Genomic DNA, 14,236 nt, shown 5'->3' on the forward strand with positions numbered 1-14,236 from the left:
GCTGTTTGTTGACCACATTCACGTTCAGAGCCCTGAAGCTAAAAGCACTTTACACCATAAAATAAAAGCACTGTCTTTTTTTCTAAAAGGTTACGTCTGGAGGCCACGCTGCTCATACTTCATACAGAAAACTACTGAAAGGGCTATGAAATCCTCTATGATTTACACTCCCTCTCAGTGCATTAGGATATAGATCTACTCGACTCTAAAAATACTGTGGAGTTTCTAACCGACGTGAATATATGTGCATTATTTCAGAAAGTCTGTTAGAAAACTTGTCAACACATTATAAAGCATAAACCAGGACTTGGCCATTAAATACAGAGATCAGAGACAGCATATATACTGCAGGAAGTACCGAGAAAAGTCCCTCCATTCAAAAAAGGTCTATTAGCTAAAAGTTTACACACAATATACACCAAAGGGTTTAGAGAGAGCCCGTGGACCGTAATTACAAGGCATAAATGGAATCAGTAAGGGCTTTACGGTCCCCAGCGCAGTTAACTGGGCTGCCAGAAAATAATTTTAATATTGTCATAATTTATTACCCACCGAAAGCCACATCAAGGATTGTAAATATAGTTACTTTGTGTCCACGACTGCTCGTTAAAGAGCTTCGTTCCCTTCCCCTAAAAATACAATAAAATACAAACCCACCTGCATTATTAATCTGCGGTTATGCCGTGTTAAAAATGTCTTCTGACTCCTTTTCTTTCTTGAGGTTTGTTATCTCCCTCCAATCACATGACAATGCGAAGCGCTGGGGGGGACCGGCGGGGGGGGGGGAGCGACGGGGGGAGCACATTGCGATCAAATGCTAATATTAATAATTATCCAGCCAGGATGAAATACTGTTTTTAAGGCAGCGAGTTTCCATTTAATTCGAGGCATTTTACGGTGCTGGAATTAAGGGCATGCTAATGGTAGGAACATCCTCGCTGCCATTCATGAAAGCATCTGTAAAATTAGCTCCTGACTGTAGGTTTTAAGATGCGGTCTGGGAAGTCACCTCTGGAATCTCAAACACGGTACGATAAGAAGCCAGATTTAGTCGTAACTAAGTGCTTAATTTGCTATGATTTTTTTAAGGAAAATCAATGAAATGTTGCCTGTTATTTATTGGGAATAACCACAGATAGGTATCCTGATGCAGGTTGGTTTTAGAGAGCGCACAACTGCGTAATGAATTGTAATTCAGAGGACTGTTAACTGTGAGCCACAGGACCTTCCCGGGGTAATAAAGTCATTACTTTTTACACTGCAGCCACCTTGAAAAGCTTTATACGTGCTATTATAGATAAATCAAACCCCATATATACATCTCTCCCGTACACACACACGCCTGTTTCTATACGTTTCGCACAGGGACATCGGTACGGCAGCCAGTCCCGAAAAGCGGCGGGAGCCCCAAAGCCAGGAGCACTTGCCTATTGTCACCTGCGGCTGGGTTCCCCCGGAAAGTCACGCAGGACGGGCATTTGCTTTCCACACCCCCCCCCCCCTCCCCTCCGGGTGCCTCCCCAGCGCCGGGGTGAGACCCCCCGGCTGGGCTCGCCCGTGCGCGACGGGGGGAGCGGCGGGGCTGGCGGCGGCGGGCGGAGCCGGGTGGGGGGGTGGGGGGTGGATTTGGGGGAGGGAGAGGAAAACTGCTGGCGGGAAGCTGAAACAGTCCCACGCCGGAGCGATTCGCCCCGGCCTCTGACAGCTCCGCCGGCGGCACGGCCGGGCTCGCCTCGCCAGCGGGGCCCCGCCGCCCCCCCGGCCGGCATCGTCCGGGCCACGGCAGCGCTGCGCGTTAAAAATCTTTCTTACAGTGGCGGGCGGCTTCTCGTCCCCCCTTGCCTCCCGTCCAGCTCTCTCCTCTCGGTTCCCGTCTCTCCGCCTCCGTCCCGGGCGCGGGTATCCCCCTCGCACTCCTCTCGCTGCCGCACTTTGCTCCGAACGCCCCTTCGCCTCCGGAGCTTATTTCTACTGCAACCTGATCCCTCCCCGTGCCGGCAGCCTCCGCGTCTCTCCCGTCTGTTTTCGGCGAAGTTACAGCCGCCGCATCCTCCCAACTCCAGCCACTTCTCGGTGCCTCCCGCCGCCTCCCCCGTCTCCCCTCCGCCCCCCCCCCCCCCCCCCACCGCCGCCCTCCCCCGGTGCCAGCCCGCTGCCCGCGCCGCCCCGCCGCCTCCAGCCCCGCGTTTCGCTTTCGTTAAGAGACCGCGGCTGCGGGCAGGGCTAGGAGCGCTGCCGGGGGAAAGGGGCTCCGGGCTGGCGGGGAAAGCTGCGAGGTCCCGCTCGACCTCTTCTAACCACCCCCCCTCTGCCCCCCCCCCACCCCCAACCGCCCCGCTCCTGCGGCTTCTCCTCCCGTCTCTGCCGCTTCCTCGCTCGCCAAACTCCGCTCGCTTCTCCCCCGGGCCGCCCCGGGGCAAAGAGCCCGGCTCGGCGGCGGGACAAGGCCCGTCGCTCCCCGCCGAAGTTTCCCGCGGGCCGGGCTGAAACCCCCCCCCCCCCAACCCACCCCCTACCCCCCCGGTTCCCCCCGGGGCCGGGCCGCAGCTCCCGGGAGGAGGGGACTCCGCGGTTTCGCGGGGAGGGGGGGACGGGACGGGATACGAGTGGGGAAGCCGGGAGCCGGATGGCCCCCCCCTGCTTTTTGGGTGGTCTCCGGTCCTACCTGGCTTCCCCAGCTCTCCCACCTCCTCGGCACCTCCCGAGGCTAGCCTGCCCCGCAGCCCTCTCTGCCCGTCTTTTGCTTCGTGGATGTATTTGCTTTTCCAGCGGGGGTGTGCGCGCGTGTGCTGCCGCTGCCTGCCTGCCTGCTCGCCTTCTCCCTCTCGCTTTCCTCCCTTCTTTCTCCGCGTGTGCGTGGTTCGCTCCCCCCCCCCTCCCCTCTGCCGGCTCCCCTCCCGCAGCCGCTCCTCCGCGGCCACTCGCGGCTCCGGCCGCCGCCGCCCCCGCCGCCCCCGGCCCCCCGGCCCCATTCGGCAGCGGGCGCCGGGCGGCCGGTGCACCCCCTCCCGCCGCGCCCCCTCCCCTCTCCCCCCTGCGATCACTGTCCATTGGCTTGTCCTGCTCTCTTTTTCATGTCCAGCCCCTGATGAGTGTCCATTGGTGTTGCCTTCGCCTTCCCTCCTCCCCTCTCCCCGGCTTGCCCTGCCCATGTTTTGTATGTCTCTGTCCATCCAGGCTCCTGACGTTCAAGTTCGCAGGGACGTCACGTCCGCACTTGAACTTGCAGCTCAGGGGGGCTTTTGCCATTTTTTTCATCTCTCTCTCTCCTTCTCTCTCTCCCCTCTCTCTCCCTCTCCCTCTCTCTCTCTCTTTTTTTTTTTCCTTGCACAAAAAAAAAAAAGCCATGACTGCTATCCCACAATTCATCTTCCCTGCGCCATCTTTGTATTATTTCTAATTTATTTTGGATGTCAAAAGACATTGATGAAGATATTTTCTCTGGAGTCTCCTTCCTCTCTAACCCGTCTCTCCCGATGTGAACCGAGCGACTCACAAGCCACCGAAGCCACCAACCCACCATGTCGCGCCGCAAGCAAGGCAAACCCCAGCACTTAAGCAAACGGGAATTTTCACGTAAGTAACCCGGAGAGCAATTTATTTAATTTCTCATTCACGGATTTAATTTTTAATTTGAGCGAGAGCAGAAGGGGAAAAAAAAAAAAAAAAAAAGTGAGAGGGAGTGAGCGAGTCGGGGAAAAAAAAAAATGAACTCAACGCCGGCGCGGGATTATCAGCATTCCGGTTAATTTCTGCCTCTCTAATTTAGTCACCTTGATTACTTTTCTTCGCTTTCTCTCTTTCTGCCCCCCGCTCCGCTCCCTTCTCCCCACTCCTCTCGCCTCCCGCTTTCCCCGCTCTTTGGCGGCAAGAGCGGCGGCTCCTCTCGCCCCGGCAGCGGGAGAGGCGGCGAGCCGCCCCGCGCGGGCGAGGTGCGGGGCTACCGGCGGCCAAACCGCCCGAAAAGTGGAAAGAAATTCCTGCGGGAGCGGCGGGCTGGACGCCGGACACCTTGGCCGGGCGGGCGGGAGCCGCGGGCGAGCGGAGCGGGGAGAAAGTCCGGTGGCCGGAGCCTCCCCGCCACCGGCGGGCTCGCCCCTTCGCCTCGGCAGCCTCCCGGGGGGGGGGGGGGGGGAGCCGAGCCCAGCCGAGCCGGGCCGGGCCGGGCCGGGCCGCCTCCCTTTTGTTTCTGCCGCGGGGTGCGGGGTGGCCGTCCCGCCGCCGCCGCCCCGGGCCGGCGCCGTGCGGGGCTCCGCCGCCCCGACCTCGCCCCGCCGCCGCTGCTCGGGGCTGGGGGCGGCACCGGGCGGCGGGGGAGCCGAGCCCAGCCGCGCCGAGCCGCGCCGAGCCGGGAGGGATTTTCCCTCCTTCGCCCTCGCTTCGCGTTCTCCCCGCTCGCTTACTATTTTTTGGAAGATTTTCAAAAAAAAAAAAAAAAAAAAAAAAAAAAAAAAAAGTGGAAGTGGATTTTGATTGGGAAAAATCTCGTGTCTGAATGTTTACAAGCACCGCGTGTGCGGGGAGCCTCCTGCCAACAAACACAGGCGAGAGCGAGCCCGGGCTGAGCACACACACACACACACACGCACGCACACTCGTACACACACGCACACACTCACACCCGCCACCGGCCCTTTCTCGCCGCCGCATTTCAACCCCAAACCAAATCCGCTCTCCCCGGGAGAGAAAAACCGAACCCCGAGCCCCACCGCACCGTTCGCAACAAAAACTCTCCGGCTCCCTCCCTCCAGCCGCCACCACACACACCAGGGCTAGATGCAAGATAAGCGGGAGCGCTCTTTGCACAACAAAAGGCAACTCGAGCTGGAAAGGTTTGGGGCGAGGGGGGTGGGAAGGAAGGGAGAAAAAAAAAAAATCCCCTTTTCCTCGGGGTAAACTGGGGGGAAGGGGAAATGTTGCATGCTGCTTCTCGCTCTTTTTCCCTCCCGTTCTTTTATTTTTCTTTCTTTCTTTCCTTCTCTTTCCCCCATTACTCCCGCCGGGTTTTGTTCCCTCCCAGGGATGGCAGAAAACCCAGGGCGATTTCTTCCTGCCAGCGATCCCCGGCTCCCTCTTCCCTTCGCAAAATAAAATAAAAAAAAAAAACAAAAAAAAAACCAAAAACAAACCCCAAGAAAAAAAAAACCCCACCAAACCCAAAACTTTACGTTGCGATTCTTCTTCCCCCCCCCTCCCGCCGGCTGCCCAGCCATTGCCAGCCGGGTTTGCACATGGAGCCCCCCCCGAGCGAAACGCTGGCTTGCTGCAGGCAGCCGCTCCGCTGCGGGCAGGGCCGGCTCTGCCCTGCACAAAGTTTCCCCTAAAACTCGGGGGGGTGTGCGTCTGTGGAGGGGGGTGTGTGTCGGGGGCTCGGTCCTTCCTTCCCCCCCTCCCCCCGGTCGTTCTCTCTCCGCCACTTCTCGGGGCTTTTTTTTTTTTTTTTTTATTATTTTTCCGTTGAATTGCCCGGCGTTGCGTTAGGGTAGGGGTTGCAACGTTAATGATACGCTTATTGGGGCGCGACCCCCCCGCACTCTCCCGAATTGGGGGTGCTTTCCCCGCGCCGGGATGCCCGGGCGACCCCCGGGGGAGTTGGGAAAGGGGGATCGCGGCGAGACCGGGGGGGGGGTGTGGGGGGGCGGCTCCGACTTGCCGCGGAGACGAGCGGGATCCCCGCGGCTCCTTTTCGCTGAGATACCCGCGGGCTGGCGCGGAGTTTCCGCACGTGTGGGGCGGGAGCGGCGGCTGGGACGGACCCGGGGGGTGGTGGTGTTTGGAGGGGAGGGTGGGGTGTGTGTGGGGGGGGGTGGGTGGGTTCCCTCCAGCGAGGGACGCCCCGGGGATGGGGGGGGGTGTGTGTGTGTGGGGGGGGGGTGGGCCGGGAGATGGAGGGGGGCCGGGCCGGGGGAGCGGAGGGCCGTGCGGGGCCGGGGCCGGGGCCGGGGCCGGCGGCGGGGCGGCGGGCGGGCTGCCTGCCCGCTTCGGTCGCTAGGAGGCACAGCGAGATCAAACAACCGGGCAGCCCCGCGAACTTGAACCTGGCCGGCTCCTCCGCTGCCTCCCGGCCGGCGGGAGGGGGGAGGGCGCCCAGCTCCCTCCCCTCCAGCCCCCCCTCCCTTCCCCCCCCCCCCCCCCCCCCCCCCCCCCCACCTTCTTCTTCTTTGTTCTTAATTTTTGCGCGGAGTTTGCTTGCTCCGGGAGGCAGCGGGTGATGTTCGCCTTCCCCCTCTCCGGGTTTCCCCCCCCCACCCCCACAACGTGTTGGCGGTTCCCATTGTACCCCGAAATCCCCCGTTTCCTTGCACCGCGCCATCCCAGGACACAAACTTGGGCTGAAACAGCCCCTCTCCATCCTTCCCACGGCACGGGGAAATGCGTGGATGCGCTGCCGGGGCATTTCCCTGCGCCGTGCCGTAGCATCCCCCCCATTCCGCCCCCCCCCCCCCCCCCCCTCCCCGCCCCATCACCCCCGGTACCTCCTTTCTCCCGACACTCCAAAATCCATCCCGCTTTTGCTGTAGAGACGGTGCGGTTGTTTTGGTGACTGGGAACGGGGAAAAAGGGGGGAGTAGGAGGGCGAAGGGGGAAAGCTGAAAAGACATGTTGGTGGAAGGGCAATTTGCATGAAAAATAGGGACGGATGATTAGGGACCCAGGCAGGGAATTTTGATTGCCCCAGAATTAAAAGACACATCCTGCAAATCAGTGGCAAGACCAGGTGAATTCTACTTTGGCGTTTTCTTTGTAAACCCGGTATTTTCTATTTTGTTTTAAAAGTAGCAGTAATAATAAAAACATATTTTTGCCGGCTCTGCCTCCAGCATGAGCCAAATGTTTTGCAGAGAACACAGTGCCAGCCGTATTTCATACATTAGTATATAATTCTTGTTAATTAGCAATAATTTACGTTAAGAGCATAGAAAATGTTGAGGTTACGGGTTTTATATCTGTACATTTGATCATCTTGTTATTTTCAAGAACTTTGCCTCCTATAAAATTAATTAGGTGAAATGTGGAGGTGTAATCAGCAACCTCTGAATTACCACTTCATTTCCTGGTTTTGATTGTAAATCAGCCCAGTCGGTACAGACTTTAGCAAAGTCTATTTTTGTTTAGCGCTACTTTTAACTGTCTGGTGTCAAAGCAGCGGGTTACCTTCCCCTGCTAAATAATACTGACAGGGTCAGAAAGAAATCAGGCCGCGGGAAAACATTGTAATTGAGTAATGATTATGCAGAGCTCCTCGCTAAGCCAGTTGTAAGGGGAACACGGGTTATTTTGTGTCTTTTAGTTGGTGAGCTAGAAGTTAGATTCGCAAAATACCTTTGTCTGCGGCGTGCAGCGAGCTACTGGTGGAATTAGTCCTGCAATAATTTACTCCCTCGGTCCAAACGTAAGGAATGGCTGGGGAGAAAAACACCATGCCCAGCAATCCCGCAGAAACACCCTGCTCCTCTCCCGGCTTCCCAAGGAGTGTGAAATGCACGTTGTGTGTCTTACCTTGTCAGTCTGTAAGTTTAGAAGAAAACCCCAGCGATTAAGACATTGTTTTTATTAATACGAATGTAACCTTCATATTCCTGTGGTTGACCTTACGTTAAATTAGAAGTAGTACTAGAGGCAAGAAATGATGGACTGGATCCCTGTGTCCTAGTTGGAGCTGAGGTACGGCAAGGTAGTGTGCTCTTTCAATATTATTTTACGCAGCACAACTGGGAGCTACTCCAGATCTTCCTCCTCAATATTCAGCCTAGGTAGGGTTGAAATAAATTTAACCTGAGTTCACTGGATTTTTGCACTTTATCAAAATTTGTTCCAATATCGTGCAGTCAAATTAAAATCTATTTTTTGATTCTCTGTGGCTTTAAGTTCATTAAATGTGAAATTGGCAGCCAGCTAAAGAAGGTCAGGCTGATTAACTGTTTAGGAGTTGTATTCTGTCTCACTTGCGTTACCTGGCAGTGTTTTGAGGTGGGTTGTATTTGTAGTACCCTCTCCTCCTGCTCGCTGCTGTTAGCGTGCGTCTTGTATTGTTGCGCAGAGAGAGGAATACCAACATGCTGCTGGTATTTTCTTTCTTTTTTTTTTTTTTTTTTTTTTCCTTGTGTAAGGCAATAGTGATGGAGACTGCACAGAGATTGCCAAGGTATTTCTCTGCAAACTTAACAAAAAAAAAAAAAAAAAAGCCAACAGAAAAGAGAGCTGCGTCTGCCTTGTTAGAGCATCCACTGACGATTCTGTGAGCAGAAATAGCCTCATAATGAAGCTTTTTGGAGCTCATTCAGAAAATTTGTCAACTTTGACAACATTAGGCAAGGTATTTTCAGTTTAAAGAAGGCACTTCTCACTGTTGGGAGGCAATGTGGCAGTTGCTTGGCCACGCTGATTTTTAGATGCTGAGGGCCACCAGTGCTAACACGTTCAGGATAATTTAGGCATTCCTTTATTTCAGGATAGAAAAAAAAGGGAAAAATGACTAATTGTCTTGTTTCCTTAAGTACTAAAAAATATCCCGTCCAGCTAATATCTCTGGGTGGATTCGGTCGTGAATTTGGTATTTATTTGAATCCTGAGGAGTAACTGAAAAGTGAGAGGTGCCTCCCCCCGCCCCACAGGCATTTCTGCTGCACTTGGCTTTTTATCATTTCAGTTTCTGCCATTTATTTATTTATTTGCCTCGTCCCTTCCCTCCCCCCCCGCGTAGAACTCCCGGCTTTGGAATTTTTAAATTGGAAGCTGCAAACGGGCTGACAGGGATAGTGACACAGACACATACATATACGCATGCACGTGTGCTATAAGGGCTATATGTGCCCCGTGTGTAGGTGCCTGGCTGTGTGCGGCCATGCGGTCCGGCTCTCCCTCTCTTTTCTTTTACGCACGCACGTGCTACCTGCACAGCCTGTATGGGGAATATGCAATATCTGTATGTCGAAGCACCTTTTGTCTGCACCCGCACCCGCGTGGTTCAGGCTTCTGAATGTTAGAAAGTAGGTCTGGCTGGTGGAAAATACACACCCATGTGTGTGTGTGTGTGAGAGAGAGCGCGTGCAGTGCTTTTAGCCTTGAATTCATATACATAAATAATACATCCGGCAATAAGACACCGTATTCGCTTCTCCTCGTAGTACCACAAGAGTTTTGCCGTGTATTCTTTCAGCCGATTCATTTAATTTTAGCACCGAATCGTTCAGTCGAGTCAGAAATTTGTCCTCGTGTGGGAACAGAGAGACAGTGGCAGTGCTCGCCCTCCGAGTTCTGCATGCTACAGCTGCTTCTGCAAAATCTCTTCCCTGTAACTGATGAATTCATCATCTCCTCGCTGCCGTGCTAATAGCCGTGTTGCATGGGTTTAGTTGGGGGGGAGCAGGCGGACGTGGTGAGCAGGGTGTAATATTCATGAAGAGGGGGCTCGGCGCGTTCCTCCCCCCGCGCCCGGTGCCTTTCCCGAGAGCTCTAATGATTCTCCTTTTGTTTCTCAAACTGCAGCCGAACCTCTTGAAGCCATTCTCACTGATGACGAACCTGAACATGGCACATTGGGAGCTCCGGAAGGGGACCACGACCTCCTCACTTGTGGCCAGTGTCAGATGAACTTCCCGTTGGGGGACATTCTTATTTTTATTGAGCACAAACGGAAACAATGCAATGGCAGTCTCTGCTTAGAGAAGGCTGTGGATAAGCCACCTTCACCCTCACCAAGTGAGCTGAAAAAAGCATCCAATCCTGTGGAGGTTGGCATCCAGGTTACGCCAGAGGATGACGATTGTTTATCAACGTCATCTAGAGGAATTTGCCCTAAACAGGAACATATAGCAGGTAAATTAAAGCAAGGAGAAGTGTTTGCGAGTTTATTTCCGTTTCAGTTGCAACGTAGCATGCTCGCAGTTGTAAACTGCCGTGTCTGTCTCTCTGTTCTGCTCGCCGTGACGGCCGACGTGTTAAACACCCTGCCTTGGGTTAGTGGTGAGCGCACGACCGGTATTTCCTAGTGCCTGCGCAGAGCAGGATCAACAGGCACGTGCTGTGCCAGCCGGTATTTCTAACGGTATTGTCTGAGGCTGCTCTTGTGATTTGCCTGTATTGTAGTCCCCGTCCTCCGGTGTCTCGCCTGCCGTAGCGCTGCGGGAGGAGATTTCAGAGCCTGCCGCGCGATGAAGCCAGGAGCTTTCGAGTCTTTGGCAAAGTCGGGGGGGAAGGAGTTAACCGAGCGTCAGCCAGCCTTGGTTCCATGTTGGCTGTCAGCGTATGGACTGTAATTAAACACAGCCCCATGGCAAAGTGACACCACCGACCTTGACTTTAAGATGCCATTTTCGACTGGCCAGGCCAGAGTAGAGAGGGCAGTTGCTGAAGCGCACAGACATGCTTATTCGAAAAGTTTAAGGGCATGTTGGAAATTTCAAAAGGTTGGTTTGACAGGAAAGGCCGCTCTCTGCAGCCTGCCTCCTCAGCCAAATGATAAATGCTTCGCTGTGCTCTCTCTTGTCTCTGATGTGGTTTTGACAGATGTATCTTGATTTTGTTTGCGGTTTACACAACCACATGTCAGCCGTACAAATGTCCGAGGCAGAGTTCCGTTTTGTGCAACAAACAATATGAAATGTAATTGAAAAAAAAAAAAAAAAAAAAAGGGTAAATAATTCCATTTCTTAGCTTTTTTTTTTGCCTTTTTTTTTTTTTTTTTTTTAAGCTGGAAAGCCATTCGCTGTGCAGTTATTTTCACAAATGAGGTTCAAAAAATAGAGTGTACTATGTGAAAGAAAACCCCAGAGCCCTGGGAGTGTAACAAGGCATGCTCTGCTTTTAAAATCCTGCTAGTAGACAAAAGTCCTACCCGTTTGCAGCGAGCGTTGCGAATCACTTCAAACCACACCAATACTACCGGTCGAAAAAGGCGAGACTGCAGCGTATCGACGCCAACAAATACCTGACCCAGTTTCAGCCCCCCCTCCCAGCGATGTTTGGGATGAGGCACTGCGGGTACCTCTCTTTGGGGAGCCCACGGGACCGCTCCGGCTTGTCAGGGGCGCAGTGCTACAGCATCACAGGATGTGCTGAAGCTTGTCTTGGGCTTGCTCTGGCCACAAAGTTAAACCAGAATAGGGCAGTAGGCGCTGGGAGGCTCGGTGCGATGCTCCCGCAGCCTCCCTGGCCTCCAAACCAGCTGTCGGGTCATGCTGGAGAGCTGTAGTTTTGAAATAGGCATTGCTGCGCGCCTGTCCGTCTGCACACATGTATATGCAAAGCCGTGTGCATGTACACGCATACGTCATGTGAATGAATGTACACTATTCCTGCAGAGTAATAGGTATTACTTTGAATACACGTGTATATGTATGTTTAAGAGGAAACAGAGGCTCAGCTACTGCTGAGCTACATTTTGAATGAGACTTAAGAAACCAAAGAATTCCACATATTGCGCTTCCCAGCCACGGATGTTTAAGGTGTTGTTTTTTTTTTTTTTTTTTTTTTTCCCCAGAGTGGTAGGAGGCAGTGCCCATTTCCATGTGCTGCCTGCGATCTAACGGAAAACGAGCAGAAGCGTAGGGCATGATTAATGAAGCGGGAGTCTGGCGGAAGGGATTTGTAGTCTTCCGAGCTCTGGAGCCATACTAAATCACCAAATATGGAGGAGCAGCGGTATGATGTAACGCTGTATTTACGTACGGCGCCGCTCTGTTGAAAAGACAAAACACAGTATCTGTCAAGCAAGAATTAAACCCGCTCTCCTCACCGTGGTCCCAAATAGGTCCCTTGGCCGCAGGGACAGCCACGTCGGGGGGGTTCTGCACGAGGGAAGCTCCTCAGCTGAGGGTTTTGCTCTGGCGCTCGTTCGGCGCGGGAGGCTGGGCGAGCCAAACCACGCTTCCACGTGGCGCGGGGGACATGAAGCGAGCAGGATTTGGCCTCGTGCGATGGCACGGGGCCGTTGATTCAGAAAAGGCCCGTGGTTTTAATTGACTTTAAATGGCTCGGTGAGCAGAGGGCAGTGGGTAAAGAGAGGTGCGTGTCGCCAGGGGCCTCATCCTGCTCTCCCTTACACGCGGGGATCGCCTTTGCTCTGCAGGTGGGCCCGGCTGGGAGTGGGCCTGGTGCTGTGCCAGGAGGGTCTGTGGTGCAAGCCACGAGTCCTGTTGGGAGTAGAGACCGGGCTGCAGTTGTCCAGGCATCTCCCGCCCCAAGTTTTCTGCGTGCTGGTGCCCAGCCGTGCCTGTGGATGGGAGGTCTGAGAGCACGGGTCTTCTCCTGCACCTCCCCGGCGGGGACGGAGCTGAGGGGCATTGGGGTCCCCCAGTTGATCCTGGGGGTGGGAGATGCAGCCGGGCTGTGGGAAGGGGGGGAGTGAGCACCAGGAGTTACGGGGTCTTGCACTGTCCCTCCGTGTTTTCATCTCCCCTCTCACTTGGATGAGTTTGGCTCCCTTGTATCACAAAGAGGTGTGGCCATAGCTGGAGTGACCCATTGCTTGTAGCCGGGAGTTTGTGGGCTCTGGCAGTAAAAATACCAGTGAGGGTCTTGGAGTGAGCTGTGGAGTTCAGGTTTCTGGAAGGCCCCTGCAGTGAACATCAGGCTCTTCCAATTCTGATATTTTAGATCTGATTTCTGTGCAAGAATGCAAAATGCAAAAGGATACGAGTGTGTAATAAAAAAAAAAAAAAAAAAAAAAGACAGGCTACCTTTAGAAAAATACACAGGAGTTGAGGGAACTGATTCTTTCTGGTAAGAGACCAGAAATACGTATTTAGTAGCAATGTAAAAATGTCCCTGATTAGTTGTTAGGCTTCAAGAGGCGTTACTGGATACAGAGATGCTGTAGGTTAGCTCTGGGTGCAGTATGCGCTCTGTCTGCAGTTTTGTAGTCAGTAAGTTGGTGTGTTACAGTAAAAGATCATCTTGAGATAAGTAATGGTTAAGGATCAGCTCATCTAAAGACCAGGAAGGAGGCAGCGAGTCATTCAAACGCAGGGAGAAATGATGTCTGTTTTAACCGTCAATAGGCTGCTCTTTATCCTCACCGTTTTCCAGAGACGGGGATGAGTACAAGAGCTTATATGTATATGTGCAACCTGTGCAGTGGCTGTGAGATCCACGTAGGTGCAGGCATGCGTACCTGTCTCTGGCGCGTGGGTGTCTGCCTGCGCGTAGCTTTGACTTGCTATAAAATTTTGAGTGATGCTGATCCAGCGCTATAGCTGAAATGTCATAAATTTAACTGAAAATTAATAGGATATGTTGTGTGGGTCCAATGAGGCAGCTTTCATCAATATGTATGTCAAAGCCTCACCACCAGATACCGGCAGCCCGTGATTTGCAGTGAGTGCTACGGCAGGGCTTTAGTTATCCGCTCTCATATTTTACAATAGGGGGAAATATTAACTGAAGTATCTAGAGATCAGTGAATGTAAAATTGCTGTTCACTTATTGAAAAGGCTGAAGAAATATTTATCGTCCGCTGGTGTCAGGTTTTAGCGGTTTGTTTGTTGAATGTATAAATCCGAGGGAATTAATGAGAGGTTGTTTTTTTGGGTGAGGAAGGATCTTAAACGTTACTTGGATTCAGTTGGAGAAACACTTTGGAGTGCTGCTGCATATTCCCCTTTATAATGCCGAGTGTGTGTCTGCAGACGCCGTATTTACTGTACAAAGAGGGGAGGAGGAGGGGAGGTTGTTTTTACTGCTTGAATCCTTTATTCTCAAGCTGCTTGTGGCATTCAAATAAAATATGTGGGAAAATAACATAAGAAGGAACCTCTGTCTGCTGTAATCGGGGGAAGGTGGACATAATTCGGTCCTAAATTGTTGACCAAATACATCTGATTATTACAGTTCTCGAGAGGTAATGTCTTTGAGTAGTCATTACACCACAGAAATTTTCTGGGGCTATTAGTAGTAGTTGCCATTATAATTCTGTAGGTGGTAAATTGTGATTCCTTATTATTTTGTTTTGCTCCGGAGACAAAAAATTATTGACGTCTGCGTTGAACAGTTAGCATTGCATCCGGACAACGAGATGACAGCTTAAAAAAAAGGGAGGGGGAGAAGGAATATGGAAATATTTTGGAGTCAAATTCAGTCTGCTTTCCCCATACAAAGAAACAGAGAGCACAGGCTGGGTAAAACAGTTGCAGGCAGGAAAAATAGTGAGGGTGCTACCCAAAGGCACCCGCTCCTGAGATTCGGAGCCCTGCGTACAAGCTGTATTTGTAAATAAGACAGAGAAAGGTTGTGAACC

At 53.0% G+C, this 14,236-nt stretch overlaps 1 protein-coding gene across 4 annotated transcripts in view; it reads left to right on the forward strand.

Annotated features, from left to right (window-relative positions):
* Positions 1-2,987: 2,987 nt before the first annotated feature.
* The window catches only part of BCL11A (BAF chromatin remodeling complex subunit BCL11A), a 79,203-nt gene continuing 67,954 nt past the window's right edge, over positions 2,988-14,236 (forward strand). For all 4 annotated transcript variants that reach the window (XM_042789450.1, XM_042789451.1, XM_042789449.1 and 1 more), the window contains exons 1-2: positions 2,988-3,576; positions 9,490-9,819. In XM_042789450.1, the coding sequence (XP_042645384.1) occupies positions 3,522-3,576; positions 9,490-9,819 (385 nt within the window). In that variant the 5' untranslated portion in view covers positions 2,988-3,521. The remainder of the gene's footprint in view (positions 3,577-9,489; positions 9,820-14,236) is intronic.

This window comes from Tyto alba, unplaced genomic scaffold (genome assembly GCF_018691265.1).
Source record: "Tyto alba isolate M040663 unplaced genomic scaffold, T.alba_DEE_v4.0 Super-Scaffold_16, whole genome shotgun sequence".
In the NCBI taxonomy this organism is placed as follows: domain Eukaryota; kingdom Metazoa; phylum Chordata; class Aves; order Strigiformes; family Tytonidae; genus Tyto; species Tyto alba.